At 45.4% G+C, this 17,105-nt stretch overlaps 1 protein-coding gene across 1 annotated transcript in view; it reads right to left on the bottom strand.

The window, feature by feature from the left end:
- LOC144495966 (annexin A13-like) overlaps positions 1-16,777 on the bottom strand; it is a 41,481-nt gene extending 24,704 nt beyond the window's left edge. The window contains exons 1-3 of the mRNA XM_078216869.1: positions 16,727-16,777; positions 3,987-4,062; positions 1,277-1,371 (exon numbers count right to left, since the gene is read on the bottom strand). Coding sequence (XP_078072995.1) covers positions 1,277-1,371; positions 3,987-4,062; positions 16,727-16,741 — 186 coding nt within the window. The 5' untranslated portion in view covers positions 16,742-16,777. The remainder of the gene's footprint in view (positions 1-1,276; positions 1,372-3,986; positions 4,063-16,726) is intronic.
- Positions 16,778-17,105: the final 328 nt, after the last annotated feature.

Below are 17,105 nucleotides of genomic sequence, written 5' to 3'. Positions count from 1 at the left end.
CTGATTTTCCTCCTTTCAGTTTGTTATTTGAGGCTAACAAAATCACTGTATTTACTTCCCACCCTCCCTGGATACCCACCATCTGTGAGTAGATAGTTAGCTGGACAACTAGGTCTGGACCTCCTCCGTGGCAAAAGGCCAAGCCTTTTTTGTTCTTCATTCGCGGGACATGAGAATCGCCAGCAAGGCTATTATTTGTTGCCCATTCCTAATTGCTCTCGAGAAGGTGGTGGTGAGCCACCTTCATGAACTGCTGCCGTCCAAGCAGTGCAGGTACACCCACAGTGCTGTTAGGGAGGGAGGTCCAGGGTTTTGACTCAACGACAGCAAGTATCTGAAGAAGGCTGAACTGTGGCAGTTTTCTTGAACTAGTTGGAATCAGCCAGATTTAGATTTTGTACCATTTATTTGAAGTATGCGAAAGCATCCCATCTCCCACCACATTAGCTGGTGGAACTTAAATTCAAGTAACAAAGCTGGGATTGTCTCAGTAATGTTGACCATGGAACTACCCCTCCAAGCCACTCACCATCCTGATTTGGAAATATATCGCCGTTCCTTCACTGTCATGGGCTCAAGGCCCTGGAACTCTCTCCCTAACAGCACTGTGGGCATACCTACATGGACTGCAGGGATTCAAGAAGATGGCCCACTCACTCGAGAGTAATTAAGATCACTGGAGCAGTGCATCTTGTAGATGGTACACACTGCTGCCCCTGTGCATTGATGGTGGAGAACGTGAGTGTTTAAGTCGGTGGATGAGGTGCCAATTAAGCAGGCTGCTTTGGCCTGAATGGTGTCAAGCGTCTTGAGTATTGCTGGAGCTGCACGCATTTAAAGTGGTGAGGACATGGGTTCAAATCCCACCAGGGCAGCTGGTGGAATTCAATTAATTAATAAACCTGGAATTGAAAACTAATGGTGACCATGAAACTATCGTTGATTGTTGGAAAAATCCATCTGGTTCACAAATGACCTTGAGGGAAGGAAATCTGCCATCCTTATCTGGTCTGGCCTACACGTGACTCCAGACCCACAGCAAGGTGGTTGACTCTCTCTCACCTGCCCTTTGAAATGACCGAGAAAGCAACTCAGTTCAAGGCAGTTAGGTATGTGCAACAAATATTGACCTTGCCAGCGACGCCCTCGTCCCATGAAAGAAGAAAAAATGAATATAAAACAGGAGAATATGGTGAAATTCCACAAGTTTCAGTATCACTTTATCATGCTCCCAATGTACTACATTTCATCTGAGTCTTGTCACAGTTGTACTTACTTTGCCATACAAAGCTCTGTATTTCTCTTTTATCTTCTGTCTCTCATCTGTCGAGCGATTTGCAAGGATTTTGATAATGGCAACTTCATCTGTTCCTAAAGGATACAATAGCAGATCATGTGGATAAGTTGAATAGCACCACCAGTTGTAAATAGTGTCACATTTCAGAACTAAGATTAAGGGGTGATGCAGCTGACATACTTCAGGTGATTAAGGGTTTTGATGGGGTAGAGATGTAAGAGATAGGAACTGGAGTGGCCATTCGGCCCTTCGAGTGTGCTCTGTCATTCAACAAGTTCATGCCTGATCTTGTACCTCAACTCCACCTTCCTGCACTCTCCCCACATCCCTCAGTTGCCAAGAATTTATTGAACTCTGTTTTGAATACACTCAACGACTAGGCATCCGCATTTCCCGGGGATAGAGAATTCCAAAGATTTACAACCCCTGGATGAAGAAATTTCTTCTCATCTCAGTCCTAAATGTTTGGCCAATGATTGGCGCTGTGAGGCTTCAGTGCTCACCACTGTGCCACCATGCTGCCATATTAGGGCAGCTAAAACAGAAAATACTGGAAGATCTCAGCAGGTCTGACAGCATCTGTGGAGAGAGAATAGAGTCAACATTTTGAGCCTGGATGACCCTTCGTCAGAGCATCTTAGGGCAGATGAATGAAACTTTGGTCAAGGTGGTAGCATTTTATGAGCACCGAGACAGGTGGATAGGTTTAAGAGAGGGAATTCTCGAGTTAAGGGCCTAGGCAGCTGTGGAGTGATGATCGTCAGGCATGCACAGCAAGACAGGATTGGAAGAATTAATCAAGGAAGATTAAAGAGACAGAAAATGTTGAGATTATTCAGAATGCATTTATTCATTCCACACGACGCAAAGCTCCCCAGCGAGACCAAGCAGCAAGAGGCAGCAGAGTGGCAGAAACAAACCCAAACGTATTATTTTTAATCTTGGAGAAAGTTGCTCTCAGGTTTTCAGACGTTTTAGGAATTGGCTGAAGATGGGAAAGTGTGTTTCTGTTTAGAATTCAACAAAACGAAGGGGATAGTCATCGACTTCAGGAAGCGCAGTGGAGGACATGCCCCGTCTACATCAATGGGGATGAAGTGGAAATGGTCTAGAGCCTCAAGTTTCTAGGTGTCCAGATCACCTGTCCTGGTCCCTCCACGCCGATGCTATAGATAACCACTTACTTTCTCAGGAAGCTAGGGAAATTCGGCATGTCCGCTACGACTCTTACCAATTTTTACAGATGCACCACAGAAAGTACCCTTCCCAGCTTGGTATGGCTCCTGTTCTGACCAAGACCGCATGAAATTACAAAGGGTCATGAATGTAGCCCAGTCCATCACACAAACCAGCCTCCCACCCATTGACTCCATCCATACTTCCCCGCTGCCTCAGAAAAGCAGCCAGCATAACCAAGGACCCCACGCACCCCGGACATTCTCTCATCCACCTTCTTCAGTCAGGAGACAGATACAAAAGTCTGAGGTCACGTACCAACCGACTCAAGAACAGCTTCTTCCCTGCTGCCATCAGACTTTTGAATGGACCTACCTTATGTTAAGTTGATCTTTCTCTACACCCTAGCTGTGACTGTAACACTACATTCTGCACCCTCTCCTTTCCTTCTCTATGAACGGTATGCTTTGTCTGTATAGTGCACAAGAAACAATACTTTTCACTGCATACTAATACATGTGACAATAATAAATCAAATCAAAAACACCCAGATACTATAAAACTGCAAGAGATCAGTTTGGTAACCTTGAATTTTGATAAACTACAGAATTTATCTACATTATTTCAGTTTAAAGAATTTATTTATTGGTTGTCATGAATGATGCATATTTTAAGAGAGAATTTTGCATGGCATAGAAAGATATGAAAATATATTTCCAACAAACTGCATTGGCAAAATGCACCACTGCTGACCTCTGTTGTTTATTAAGCAAAATACAACCGCAGTTTCTTTCACAAGCCTGATGTTGTGCAACAATTAAGACTTCTTTTATATTGCGGATGTGTTAACCACACTTGCTAACACTCAGACTGATATGGCACTTGTTTCCATTAAGTAAATGAAATGCTTGCAATTAAAAAGCACATTTCACAATCTTAGGATGTCCCAAAGCGTTTTTAAACAGTTAGTGACTTGCTTATGAAGTGTAATCAGCGTCGCTGTTCTGATTAACAATTGTCTTTCGAGAAAAAGAGTTCCGAACATCGACTGTTCATCCTGCAGTAAGGGTACTCCAGGAGCAGGCAATAAAAGAACTAACTTCACCAAGTAAAGGTTTAATAAAATAAACTATTACACCATCACTTGGGCCAGGCACCATCTGCTTTCCATTTATACTGGATCAGCTGACCCTCACAGCATTGGTTCATTATAACATCGACCACCCTTCCCTTAGGTCTTTCCTGATATCATTCCTGAAAGATCTGGCTCTAATTTTTACACTGTGATGAGGGTAGATCATTGCTGCAGGTCTGTCCCTTCTTTCCCTGGAATCAGCACGGTCCTATCTCTTCAGCAAACGACTCTGATCTGAAGATGCTTCCTCAATTCCCAATTGGACCACAGCAAGCAACGCCACAGTTAAACTCATGTGCTTTTTTGTTCTAACAGAACTGCACGTGATCACAAAACATCAAATAAAAACTCAATGTCCAATTAGAACTGTTTGATTACCTGCTCCACTACAAGCCTTTTTTATCCTCTTGGCATCTCCCTCTTCACTGAAGTGTACATGATATTGAGCACTAGACTGCAAAACAAAATACAAATTATTCATATCTGTAATAAGTCTGTGGAGGCAAAAGTCCCTTCACCAAGATCCCTTTATTTACAATTCTAACAGCAGTACACAGAGTGCTAGCAGTTTACCTCCGGGGGTGTCAGAGGAACCAACACTCACGGTTAAATATGAGGCAAAGACTCCATGATTGGCCCATCAATTGGATCCTTAATCAGGGAACTCTTTTCCTTTTTTTAGGGAACTCTTTTCCTGATCCTTAATCAGGGAGTTCATACTCCAATAGGCCAACCTAAATGGCCCCATTCACATTGGCCCAAAGCCTAGACCTCCCCCCCCCCGGGTCAGGTGCCCCACTGCATGTGCCGCCTCGCGGAAATGTCCTCCGTGCCCTTTTCCACCGCGCGGAGGCGTTTCCTGTACGGGCTGCTGCTGCACACCTTTCACTACCGCGTCCTCGCCTGTCGCCCGGATACACCTTGGCGGGCCTTGTTGCCGCCGGGCGGCAGAGGTCCCCTGTGGAGGTCCCTCTACGGAGGGATCTCCCCCAATTATCTTGGGGACCTGGGGCGGAGGGTGTTGCACGCAGCAGTGCCGTACAACCGTAGGTTTTTCCGGTACACGGGCTCCCGAGACTGCCCTTTCTGTGGCCTCGTGGAGTCCGTGGACCATGTCTACGTTCTGTGTTTTAGGCTGCACACCCTTTTTGGTTTCCTCAAACACCTTTTACTGATGTTTTGTTTGCACTTCAGTCCCACGCTCCTGATCTACAGGCACCTGGTGCAGAGAGGGGCGGGTCGGGATGCCGACCTCCTCGTGAACCTGCTCCTGGGCCTGGCGAGACACGCCATCAATAGGTCCAGGCAGCGGGCGATCGACGGGGCCGTCCATCCCGATTGTCTGCCCCTCTACCGCGGCTACATTCGCGGCCAGGTGTCCCTGGAGAGGGAGCATGCGGTGTCCACGGGCGCGGTTGACGCCTTCCGCGACCGCTGGGCGCCGCAGGGGCTGGGGTGTATTATCGACCCCGATAATCACCTTTTGGTTTGACGTTTTAAGTTTCCTTTCGACTTTGTTTTTGGTTCGGGCTGTTCCCTCCTTCCTTTTGGGGAGCTGCCCCTTTTACTTTGTCCCTAAGTTAATTTGAGTTAGTTTATTACGTTGGTACCTTAAAAGAGCTACCTAAATGGCCCCATTGAAGTAATTACACTATTCATACATGGTGCTTAATTAAGCTTAATTTATTAATTTATTAGTGTCACAAATAGGCTTACATTAACACTGCAATGAAGTTACTGTGAAAATCCCCCAGTCGCCACACTCCAGCACTTGTTCAGGGAGAATTTAGTATGGCCAATGCACCTAACCCGCACATCTTTGGACTGTGGGAGGAAACCGGAGCACCCAGAGGAAACCCACGCAGACACGGGGAGAACGTGCATAGAACATAGAACATAGAACATTACAGCGCAGAACAGGCCCTTCGGCCCACGATGTTGCACCGACCAGTTAAAAAAAAAAACTGTGACCCTCCAACCTAAACCAATTTCTTTTCGTCCATGAACCTATCTACGGATCTCTTAAACGCCCCCAAACTAGGCGCATTTACTACTGATGCTGGCAGGGCATTCCAATCCCTCACCACCCTCTGGGTAAAGAACCTACCCCTGACATCGGTTCTATAACTACCCCCCCTCAATTTAAAGCCATGCCCCCTCGTGCTGGATTTCTCCATCAGAGGAAAAAGGCTATCACTATCCACCCTATCTAAACCTCTAATCATCTTATATGTTTCAATAAGATCCCCTCTTAGCCGCCGCCTTTCCAGCGAAAACAATCCCAAATCCCTCAGCCTCTCCTCATAGGATCGCCCCTCCATACCAGGCAACATCCTGGTAAACCTCCTCTGCACCCTCTCCAAAGCCTCCACATCCTTCCTGTAATGTGGGGACCAGAACTGCACACAGTACTCCAAGTGCGGCCGCACCAGAGTTGTGTACAGTTGCAACATAACGCTACGACTCCTAAATTCAATCCCCCTACCAATAAACGCCAAGACACCATATGCCTTCTTAACAACCTTATCTACTTGATTCCCAACTTTCAGGGATCTATGCACACATACACCTAGATCCCTCTGCTCCTCCACACTATTCAAAGTCCTCCCGTTAGCCCTATACTCAACACATCTGTTATTCCTACCAAAGTGAATTACCTCACACTTCTCCGCATTAAACTCCATCCGCCACCTCTCGGCCCAACTTTGCAACCTGTCTAAGTCTTCCTGCAAACTACGACACCCTTCCTCACTGTCTACCACACCACGTGCAGACTCCACGCAGACAGAGACTCAAGCCGGGAATCGAACCCAGGTCCCTGGCGCTGTGAGGCAGCAGTGCTTACCACTGTTTCATAATTATACACAAAACTTAGTGCGGCATGGTGGCACAGTGGTTAGCACTGCTGCCTCTCAGCGCCAGGGACCTGAGTTGAAATCCCATCTTGGGTGACTATCTGTGCGGAGTCTGCACATTCTCCCTGTGTCTGCAAGGGTTTCCTCCAGATGCTCCAATTTCCTCCCATATTCCAAAGATGCGTGGGCTAAGGTGGATAGGGTCTGGATGAGATGCTCTACCAGAGAGTCAGTGCAGATTCAATGGGCTGAATGGCCTCCTTCGATAATACAGGTATTCTATGATAATAATGGCTCAAAGGAGGACCACTTTAAATCATCCAAAACTCTGCTAAAGTTTTTAAATTAGTGTCACAAGTAGGTTTACATTAACACTGCAATGAAGTTATTGTGAAAATCCCCTAGTCACCACACTCCGGCGTCTGTTTGGGTAACACTGAGGGAGAATTTAGCATGGCCAATGCACCTAACCAGCGGTGGGAGGAAACCTGAGCACTCGGAAGAAACCCACGCAGACACGGGGAGAACGTGCAGACTCCGCACAGACAGTGACGCAAGCCGGGAATCAAACCCGGGTCCCTGGCGATGTGAGGCAGCAGCGCTAACCACTGTGCCACCGTGCTGCCCATGCTGTCTACATCCTAACTAGTACCAATTGCCTGTCACCCATCACCACCCTGTGCTCATGGAACTACATTGACCCCTGGTCCAGCAACAACGTGATTTTAAAACTCCCATCCTTTTTTTCATGTCCCTCCATATCATCCCCTCGCCCCAATTTTATCATCCCCCCAGCCCCACATTCCTGCAAGTTAGTCATCATTTACAACTGCTCCTATTTTAATTCCTGTAAACTGTTAGATGTGATAACTCCTTCAGATCATTCCCCTTTCTTGTTGTAATGGCACATACATATCAAATCTAAGTGATTGAAAAATATCAGCAAACATAGACAGAATAACATTAACATGCTATTTTGTCCAACTGGTCCACGTGAGACTCCACCCATCCCTATTATAATTGAGGGGAGGCCATGGTGTCCCAGTAATGTTGTTGGACCAGTAATTCAGAGGCCCAAAGTAATGCCCTGGGGACACGGGTTCAAATCCATTACGGCTGCTGGTGGTGTTTAAATTCAATTAATAAAAATCTGGAACTCAAGCAATAGTGACCACAAAACCATTGTCCATTGTAAAACCCATCTGGTTCACTAATGTCCTTCAGCGAAGGAAATCTGCCGTCCTTGCCCAGTCTGGCCTACATATGACTCCAGATCCACAGAAACGTGGTTAACTCTTAAATGCCCTCTGAAGTGGCCTAACAAGTCACTCAGTTGTATCAAACTGCTACATGGTCTACAAGGCCTAAAAGATATAAAACTGGACTATCAACTTAGGTCCTGGAAATGACAATGGCAGTCCTGTCGACCTTGTAAAGTTCTCTTTACTAATAGACTCTGGAACAGTTCCTGCAGATTGGAGGGCAGCTAATGTCACTCCCAATATTCAAAAAGGGAGGTAGAAAGAAAACAGGGAATAATAGACCAGTAAGCCTAACATGGGTAGTGGGGAAAATTCTCGAATCCATTATCAAGGACTTCATGGCGGGGCATTTAGAAAGCAGTGGCAGGATCAGACAGAGTCAGCATGGATTTATGAAGGGGAAATCACGGTTGACAAATCTCTTGGAATTCTTTGAAGATGTAACCAGTAGAGTTGAAGAGTGGCGAGCCTGTGGAATTCATTACCACAGGAAGTAGTTGATGCCAAAACGTTGAATGTATTCAAGAGGCGGCTGGATATAGCACTTGGGGTGAATGGGATCAAAGGTTATGGGGAGAAAGCAGGATTAGGCTATTGAGCCATGATCATGATGAATGGTGGAGCAGGCTCGAAGGGCCAAATGGCCTCCTCCTGCTCCTATCTTCTATGTTCCTATGTAATGTCTGGAGGCTTGTGCTAAAATTGGAAGAATTGTTGCACTGACTCGTCAAACAACAGTCTTACATAGTCGGACTTACGAAATCGTGTCTCACAGACAACATTCCAGACACTACCACCACCATCCCTAGATCTGTCCTGTCCTAACAAGAAGGCAAACCCAGCAGAGGTGGCAGCAGAGTGGTATAAAGTCAGGAAGGACTTTTCCTGGGAATCCTCAACACCCACTCTGGACCTCATGAAGTATCATAGGTGTAGTGGGTGTGGAAACCAGCAAGTGGGAAAAATCTATCCAGTCCACAAAAAGCAATACAAATCCAACCCTGCCAATTACTGCCCCATTAATCTACTCTGCATCATCAACAAAGTGTTGGAAGGGGCCATCAATGGCATTATCAAGCAGCACTTACTCAGCAATAATCTGCCCACTGATGCTCTGTTGGGGTTCCGCCAGGGCCACTCAGCTCCTGACATCATTACAGCCTTGGTCCAAACACGGACAAGAAGGCTGAAAGAGATGAGATGTGAGTGACTGTACTTGACATCAAGGCAACACGGGGAAAGTGTGGCAGCAAGGAGATCTGGCAAAACTGGAGTCAATGTGAATCAAGGGGAAATCTCTCCACTGGTTAGAGTCATACTTAGCACCAAGAAAGATGGTTGTTGTTCAAGGCCTTCCCCTCAGCTCCAGACAACAGTACAGACATTCCTCACCGTCGTATCCAAGGCCCAACCATTTCTCATTCCCTCTGTTCATTTTCAACCATAGAATCCCTACAGTGCAGAAGGAGGTCACTTGGCCCATCGAGTCTGCACTGACTCTCTGAAAGAGCATCCCATCTAGACCCGCTCCCCCATCCCACTCCCCACAACTCCGTTCATCTACCATGCTTAATCCACCCAACCTGCAAATCTTTTGTCACTAAGGGGCAATTTAGCATGGTCAATGCACCTAACCTGCACATCTTTGGAGTGTGGGAGGGAACCGGAGTACCTGGAGGAAACCCACACAGACACGGGGAGGACATGCAAACTCCACACAGACAGTCATCCAAGGCCAGAATCGAATTCAGGTCCCTGGTGCTGTGAGACAGCAGTGCTAACCACTGTGCCACCATGCCACCCTCAATTTAAATTTAAATTAATTTAAATTGCCATAATTTAAATTGTGGAAATGTTTTTTCAGTGCGCCATCCCTTTTAGAGGGACAGCGTGTCTTTAAGAAGAACGGGCTGACTGCAACATATGCTTTCTGAACAATGCGACTGAGCTCCTCTGTAGCAGCCAGTAGTGTAAGGAAGAAGACTGTAGCATGTGACCCTCTCAGTCAGGTGATTCAGAAGAGGTAGGTGGCCCAAAATTGTGTATTGCCCACCTGGATCTGAATTCTGAACGGGTGCAGGTGGGTCATGAAGCACACACCGCCAAAAAAATGGGGCAGATGAATTTGCAGCCCCCATATGACCGCTTTTTTCCTAGTTTCTTAATGCTCCTCCGTCCTTGTGGCAACCTTGTAAATCATTTTTGCGTTTCTCCAGTGCCAGTGTAATGACTTTAATCAGGCAATGGAGGTGGGCCTGTTAGAATATGAACTCCCTGATTAAGAGTCAACTTGATGGGACAATCAGGGAACCTCTTGCTTTGTACGTAACTAGGAGTGCCAGTTCCTCTGGGACTCCTAGTGTAGACTGCTCACTGAAAGCTCTCTGTATGCTGGTGTCAGCCTTGTAAATAAAAGGATTTTGGTGAAGAGACTTCTGCCTCCGAGGACTTATTACAGCCTCCATATCCTTTTCATAATATGAAACCCAGAACTGTACTCAGTCCAGAGAGAGTTGCAAATAATTTGACATCCGCTTTAAACCCGAATGTATAGATGATGTCAACATTTCCAAGTTGACGAAGATGTGCAGACAACCCTTAACAACTTGGTTACTCGGGTAACTCTTTATCTTTATTATTTTACAACATTTGATTGACAAATATTTCCATGTGGGCTTTTCTGCAATTAGGTTGTAAAGTTGGTTAATGCCCTAGTACCATCCAGTGTCAAACACAAAGAAAGATTGGCTGACCTGGCTGAGTCCTATGTCCCAACTTCCACCATTGGTTGATATAACCCCAATGGGCAGCATTTTCCATGCAACCCACCGCGTGTTTCATGGCAGTGGAGGTGTCCCGCCATTGGCCAGCGGCGGGATCTTCTGGCCCCGTCATTGTCAATGAGGTTGCTCGTTGAATGCACTCTTCACCATTGGGAAACCCATGGCGGGGGTTCGTCATCAGTGGGACCTGTAGATCCTGCCGGCATGAAAGGGGAGGTGATGGCCTCGTGGTATAATCGCTAGACAATTAATCCGGAAACTCAGCTAATGTTCTGGGGGACCCGGGTTCGAATCCCGCCACGGCAGATGGTGTAATTTGAATTCATTAAAAAATATCTGGAACTAAGAACCTACTGATGACCATGAAGCCATTGTCGATTGTCGGAAAAACCCATCTGGTTTACTAATGTCCTTTAGGGAAGGAGATCTGCCTTCCTTACCCTGCCTGGCCTACGTGTGACTCCAGAGTCACAGCAATGTGGTTGACTCTCAACTGTCCTCAGGCAAGTAGGGGATGGGCAATAAATGCTAGCCAGCCAGTGAGGCCATGTCTCATGAATGAATAAAAAAAAGGTCCAGCCAATATCTTCCAATTTATGAATTGGGGTTCAGAATATCTGCACCATTTCTTCTATTATTTGTCTAATGGTATCCCATATTAAGCTAGAAATACTGCCTCACTATGTTGCTAACTTATTGGGGTAAATTTTCCAATCCCACCCACTGCGGGACAGAAAATTTGGCAGGGTCATTTAGAGATTTGATGACCTTGGATGGGAATTTCTGGTTTTGGGGTGCGGATGGCCAGTAAATCCCACTCAACATCGCTCACACTGTCGGTGAATGTTTTCACTGCTGTTTGCTAGTCTATTTGGCTGTATCTCAAAAACCAATGAACAGATTTCAACAAAACATGGTACATGGACAGAGTTTGTCCCAAGGAGGAACAGATTAGATTTTGACAAAGATCCAGATCTGGATCCAGGAATTTTCAAAGGATTTGTTAACATTGAGAGACAGGGTGAATTGATTTTTTTTTAGAATGTTGTAGGTTGTTCAATTTTAAATATTGGTGATTGTTTTGGAAGGTTTGGATCATCTCAGCTGATGTGATGCACTTTGCCACAGATGTCAAAATGTGAGCAGAGTTTTCAGAGCAGGTTATTGAATGTAGATTGGCCCTAGAGCCTCTGCAGTGAGAGGGAAACTCTTAACAAAAAATATATTTTTTCGTCTTGTGCTTAGCAGCCAGGCAGGGAAAAGCTTCAAGAAAGAACTGCATAATTGTAATAATGTAGAGTAAACACAGCATGGTGTGTCTACTGTGTTGCCCCTTCTCTTGCTAACCTATGGACCTCACATTTAGGTAAATCAGTTCTTCCTGCATTCTGAGATGGATTACCAGCCTATCATGAAATGTTGGCCAGAATTCTCTGGCGTTTCACGCTGGCGGGATTATCCGGTCCCGCCGGCAGCGCATCCCTGCCGCGGGTTTCCCGTCTGCGTGGGGTGATGTAAGTGGGAATTCCCATTGACAGCGGCAAGACCAGAGAATTCCGCCGCTAGCAAACAACGCGCCACCTCCTGCTGGCGGGAAACATGCGGCTGGGAGGCCAGATTATCCTGCACATTGAGTTTAGTAGTTTGGTTAAATGGGACCAAGATCACTGAGATTCAGTCACTGAATATATTCAAGGATGAGATGAATATGTTCTTGGATACTAGGAGAATCTGGGGATATGTGGATAAGGAGACTGCCAGAAGGAATGTGGGTAGAAGATCAACTGATCTACATTGGATCCATGCCCAAGCAATGCCTCAATTTTAACATTCCCACCTTGTTTTCAAATCCCTTTGCAGCTTGGCTCCTTCTTAACTTTGCAATCTTCTCCGGGTCTAAATCCCACCGAGATCTCTGCCCTCCTTCATTTCTGGCCCCTCGGGCATCCCCAATCTTAATTGCTCCATGATTGGCAGTTGCGCTTTTGGCTGCCAAGGCCCTAAAGCCTGGAATTATCTCCCCAAATCTCCCTGTCTCGTTATCCTCCAACAAGATAGCCCTTAAAACCTACACATTAGACCCAGTATTTAATCATCTGTTCTGACATTGTCTTATGTGCTCAGTGTTAATGTCTGTCTGGTAAAATTCCTGTGAAGGGCGTTGGCAGTGTTTCACTAATGAAATGGTGCTATATAAATACAAGTTGTTGCTGTTGTCAAAAAGATAGGAAGCAAGTAAAAAATGGATTTTACGTCGCCCTCCCCCGTCATGGTGGACAGAAGCATTCAGAGTTCTATGGCAGCAACAAGAAGATCCTCTTCTGATGGGAGGTCGAAACTGGGCCAGCCTTCATCCCCTCACTCCTCTGGGCCATGCAATTAAGAACATAAGAAATAGGAACAGGAGTGGACCATTTGGCCCCTCTAAATAAGATTGCGGTTGATTTGATCTTTGCCTCAGCTATTGCCTCAGGATGAGAGGAGACCTAATAGAGGTGTATAAGATGTTGAGAGGCATAGATCGGGTGGACTCTCAGAGGCTTTTTCCCAGGGTGGAAATGTCTGCTACGAGAGGACACAGGTTTAAGGTGCTGGGGGGTAGGTACAGGGGAGATGTTCGGGGTAAGTTTTTCACACAGAGGGTGGTGGGCGATTGGAATCAGTGGTGGTGGAGGCGAACTCAATAGGGTCTTTTAAGAGACTCCTGGATGAGTACATGGAGCTTAATAGGATGGAGGGTTATAGGTAGGTCTAGAAGGTAGGGATGTGTTCAGCACAACTTGTGGGCCGAAGGGCCTGTTTGTGCTGTAGTTTTTCTATGTTTCTATGCTTCTACACTTTCCTGTCTTAACCCTTGATTCACCTAGTGTTCAACAATCTGTTCATCTCGGCTTGAATATATTCAATGCCTCGCCTTCTGCAACTCTGGGGTAGAGAATCCCAAAGATCCATTAACTCCTGGGAGAAGAAATTCCTCCTTATTTCCATCTTGAATGGGGTGCCCCTTATTCTGAACCCATGCTCCCTAGTTCTAGATTCCCCCACATGAAGAAATATCCCCTCAGCCACTGCCTGTCAAGCCCAATGGAAGAAAAGTATGGGCAGTGGGAGCTGATAGGGGAAAGTCTAACCCGGTCAACCAGACCCGGGCTGTATTCTGCCCATATTTATCTCAGACATGTGCCAATACGGTGCCAATGTTCCCTCTGTGTATACCAGTTTTTGTTGGTTCTGGGCAAGGCACATTGACCTGGGAGGGAACAGGCAAATTGGGGAAAAATAAATGGCCCTGTGACGCTAGTGTACCCATTAAGAAATGTTTTTTTTAAATCATGTTCTCTGCAGCTGTAAGCAGCTTTGGTTTTTCTCATTGTTGCCGGGCTATCTGCTCGAAGTCCTTTTATTGCTGCTTCAATGATTTAAATGGGTTTCGTTTATTTTTACTCTGGGCCTCAGGTACTTTCCGAGATCTTTTATGACCTTGCATTGTGAGGGGGAAGATTGATTGACAAGTCGAAGCCAGGTGGTTCCTCCCCAGAAGAATCCAAGGACTCACTTTCACTTTTGGTTTTAGTGTCAGAAGCTGCCCTGGTTGTCAAGTGGCAGGCAGCTTTTCTCTCTCTCTATCTCTCTCCCTGGTATTTTAAATTCCGCTGGCTCACTGGAAGAAGGTCTTTTGTCCTTTGTAGAGTGAAAATTCTGCTGTTGATGATTTGCGAGATAGTAACTAGAGTCTCTCTCTCTCTCTTTTTCTCTCCCTGGAAAGCTGTCTGACTCCAAGCTTGTCTGTGTGTGGATCAAGAGAGCTGCAGCATCCAACCAAAGGACTTAGTTCCAGCATCACATGAGCATTCGTATTTTCTGTACTAAACCTGCGGCAAGGGTTTTATTTAAAGAAGTTTATTTGCTTGGAACATTTCATATATTTATTAAGGTTTATACAATATCATGGTTGTTTTTTTTCTTGTTTGTTATTGGGTAAAAGCTATTGCTAATTTTCTTTCTATGCATGTTAACTGTATTCTTAAATAAACTTTGTTTGATAAAAGCTCCCTAGTGGGTCATTTGAATCATACCTGAAGTGAAATGCTCACCCTAGCCAAATTCAAACTTATGATCCAGGCGGACTTCATAAAACACTTTGGAGTTTCTGACCTGAATTATACCAGTCTTAAGAAAAAAAGGAAAGTTAAAATATTAAAACAGAATGAGGTGTAGAAACATAGGACAACCAAACATCTCAGGGAGCTATTTAAATTATTAATTAGCAGCAATTTATTTTTGACGATCAGTTTCTGTGACTACAGGTCCAAGATCGTGATGCAAACCATCTTGGTAAGAGTTACATAAATATTAACCCCAAAGTGGTTGTTATTATTTTAGAATGTTTACCGCATCATAGGATTTTTGAATGTAATGCTAAAGTCTTGGCTCATGTTAGCCTGTTTGAATTAGTCTGGCACTAATGGTGCATCATTTCATAGAATCAAAGAATCCCTACAGTGCAGAAGGAGGCCATTCGGCCCATTGAGGCTGCATCGACAACAATCCCACCCAGGCCCTATCCACGTAACTCCACATATTTACCCTGCTAATCCCCCTAACACTAAGGGGCGATTTAGCACGACCAATTCACCTAACCGGCACATCATGAACAAAATTGCTGACAAGTAAGTCTCGACAACAACAACTTGCATTAATATAGCGTCTATAAAGTAGTGAAACATCCCATGAGACTTCTCAGGAGCTTCATCAAACAGAAGTTTACTCTGAGTTACATAAGGAAATGTTGGGACAACTTGGTCAAAGAGACAGCTTTCAAAGATTGTCTTCAAGGGGGAGGGAAAGGTAGAGAGTCAGAGAGGTTAAGGGAGGGAATTCCAGAGCTTAGGGCCCAGGCAGCAGAAGACGTGCCCACCTGTGGTTCAGCGATTACAATCGGTGGGTGTTCAGAGGTCAGAATTGGAGGAGTGCTGATGATCTTGGGGGTGGGGGGTCTTGGGGGCTGGAGGAGATTATGGAGCTAGGGCGGAGTGAGGCATTGGATGGATTGAAAACAAGGATGAAAGATGAATCTCATTTTGCAAGCTTTCAGTATAGACAGCGTATACTCAACGTATCAATCTTCGTAAGGACAGGCTCTTCCTTCAACTCTTAGAACAGTCAAGAAGCGTAGCACCATCCAGGACAAAGCAGCTCACTCAATTGCCATTCTATCTACCACCTTAAACATTCACTCCCTCTACCACCAATATACAGTGGCAGCCGTGTGTGCCATCTACAAGATGCACTGCAGCAATTCACCAAGGCTCCTTCCACAACACCTTCTAAACCCACAACCACACCACCATTTTTTTATTCATTCATGGGACATGAGCATCGCTGACTGATCAGCATTTATTGCCCATCCCTAGTTTCCCGAGGGCAGTTGAGAGTCAACCACATTGTTGTGGCGCTGGTGTCACATATAGGCCAGACTGGGTAAGGATGGCAGATTTCCTTCTCTAAAGGACATTAATGAACCAGATGGGTTTTCCAACAATCGACAATGGTTTCATGGTCATCAGTAGATTCTTAATTCCAGATATTTTTTATTGAATTCAAATTCCACCAGCTGCCGTGGTGGGATTCGAACCCAGATCCCCAGAACATTAGCTGAATTTCTGAATAATAGTCTAGCAGTAATACCACCAGATCATCGCCTCCCCTAGAAAGGTAAGGCAGCCAATGCATAGGAACATCACCACCTGCAAATTCCCCTCCAAGACACTCACCAACACATTATCCTGACTTGGAAACGCCCCACCGTTCCTTCGCTGTTGCTGGATCAAAGTCCTGAAGCTCCCTCCCTAACAGCACAGTGGGTGTACCTACAGCAGTAGTTCAGGAAGGCAGCTCACCGCCAACTTCTCAAGGTATTGACAATAAATCCTGACCTTGCCAGCAACACTCACATCCCAAATTTAAAAAACGTTCCAATAAATCATTTGCTTAAATTATAAGCATAAAAGGGCAAGGGATTGGACCAGCAAAATACTTTAAATCAATATAAGGATTTTTTTGTTCATTATTTATAATGGGAAACTTTAAAAGCTAGATATTTACAAGTTTCCTTGAACTGGTTTCTGCCAAACAATCGGCTAAGTTTAAGCGCCAGGGAGTTCAGATGTGGCAGACATTTTGAGCTTTGTATAGGAGAGATCAGCTTATTTACTTACATGAGAGTTGCCCATTTTCCCAGCTGTGTATCTTCTCCTGAAGCTCTGACAACGATAGGATACTTGTGGTGCAATATTTATATGAGGAGCAATAAAATCTATCCGTGCGTTGATTGGGTATGACCTCACCACCAGTGAGGTGGGTTCCAGCGATAAAATGTTTAATAAGTAATACCTGATGCCCGGCCCTGACTTCGAGATGCTTCGGTGCACAGAGAAAGAGTTCATTTTTATTGAGTTCTGCTTTCAAAATTTCAAGAATAAGTTGTTGCTTTATTCACAGAGGAAAACCTGAGCTATTATTAACAGGACACAATAGCATACAATGCACCAAGTCCTGTTCACTTGTCACATTCCCCGTGCTCCCAGATCTAACGCT

The sequence above is a fragment of the Mustelus asterias genome, chromosome 7 (genome assembly GCF_964213995.1).
Source record: "Mustelus asterias chromosome 7, sMusAst1.hap1.1, whole genome shotgun sequence".
NCBI classification, from domain to species: Eukaryota; Metazoa; Chordata; class Chondrichthyes; order Carcharhiniformes; family Triakidae; genus Mustelus; species Mustelus asterias.
The sequence above is the reverse complement of the archived record's forward strand: the minus strand, read 5'-3'. Positions and strand labels throughout refer to the sequence as shown.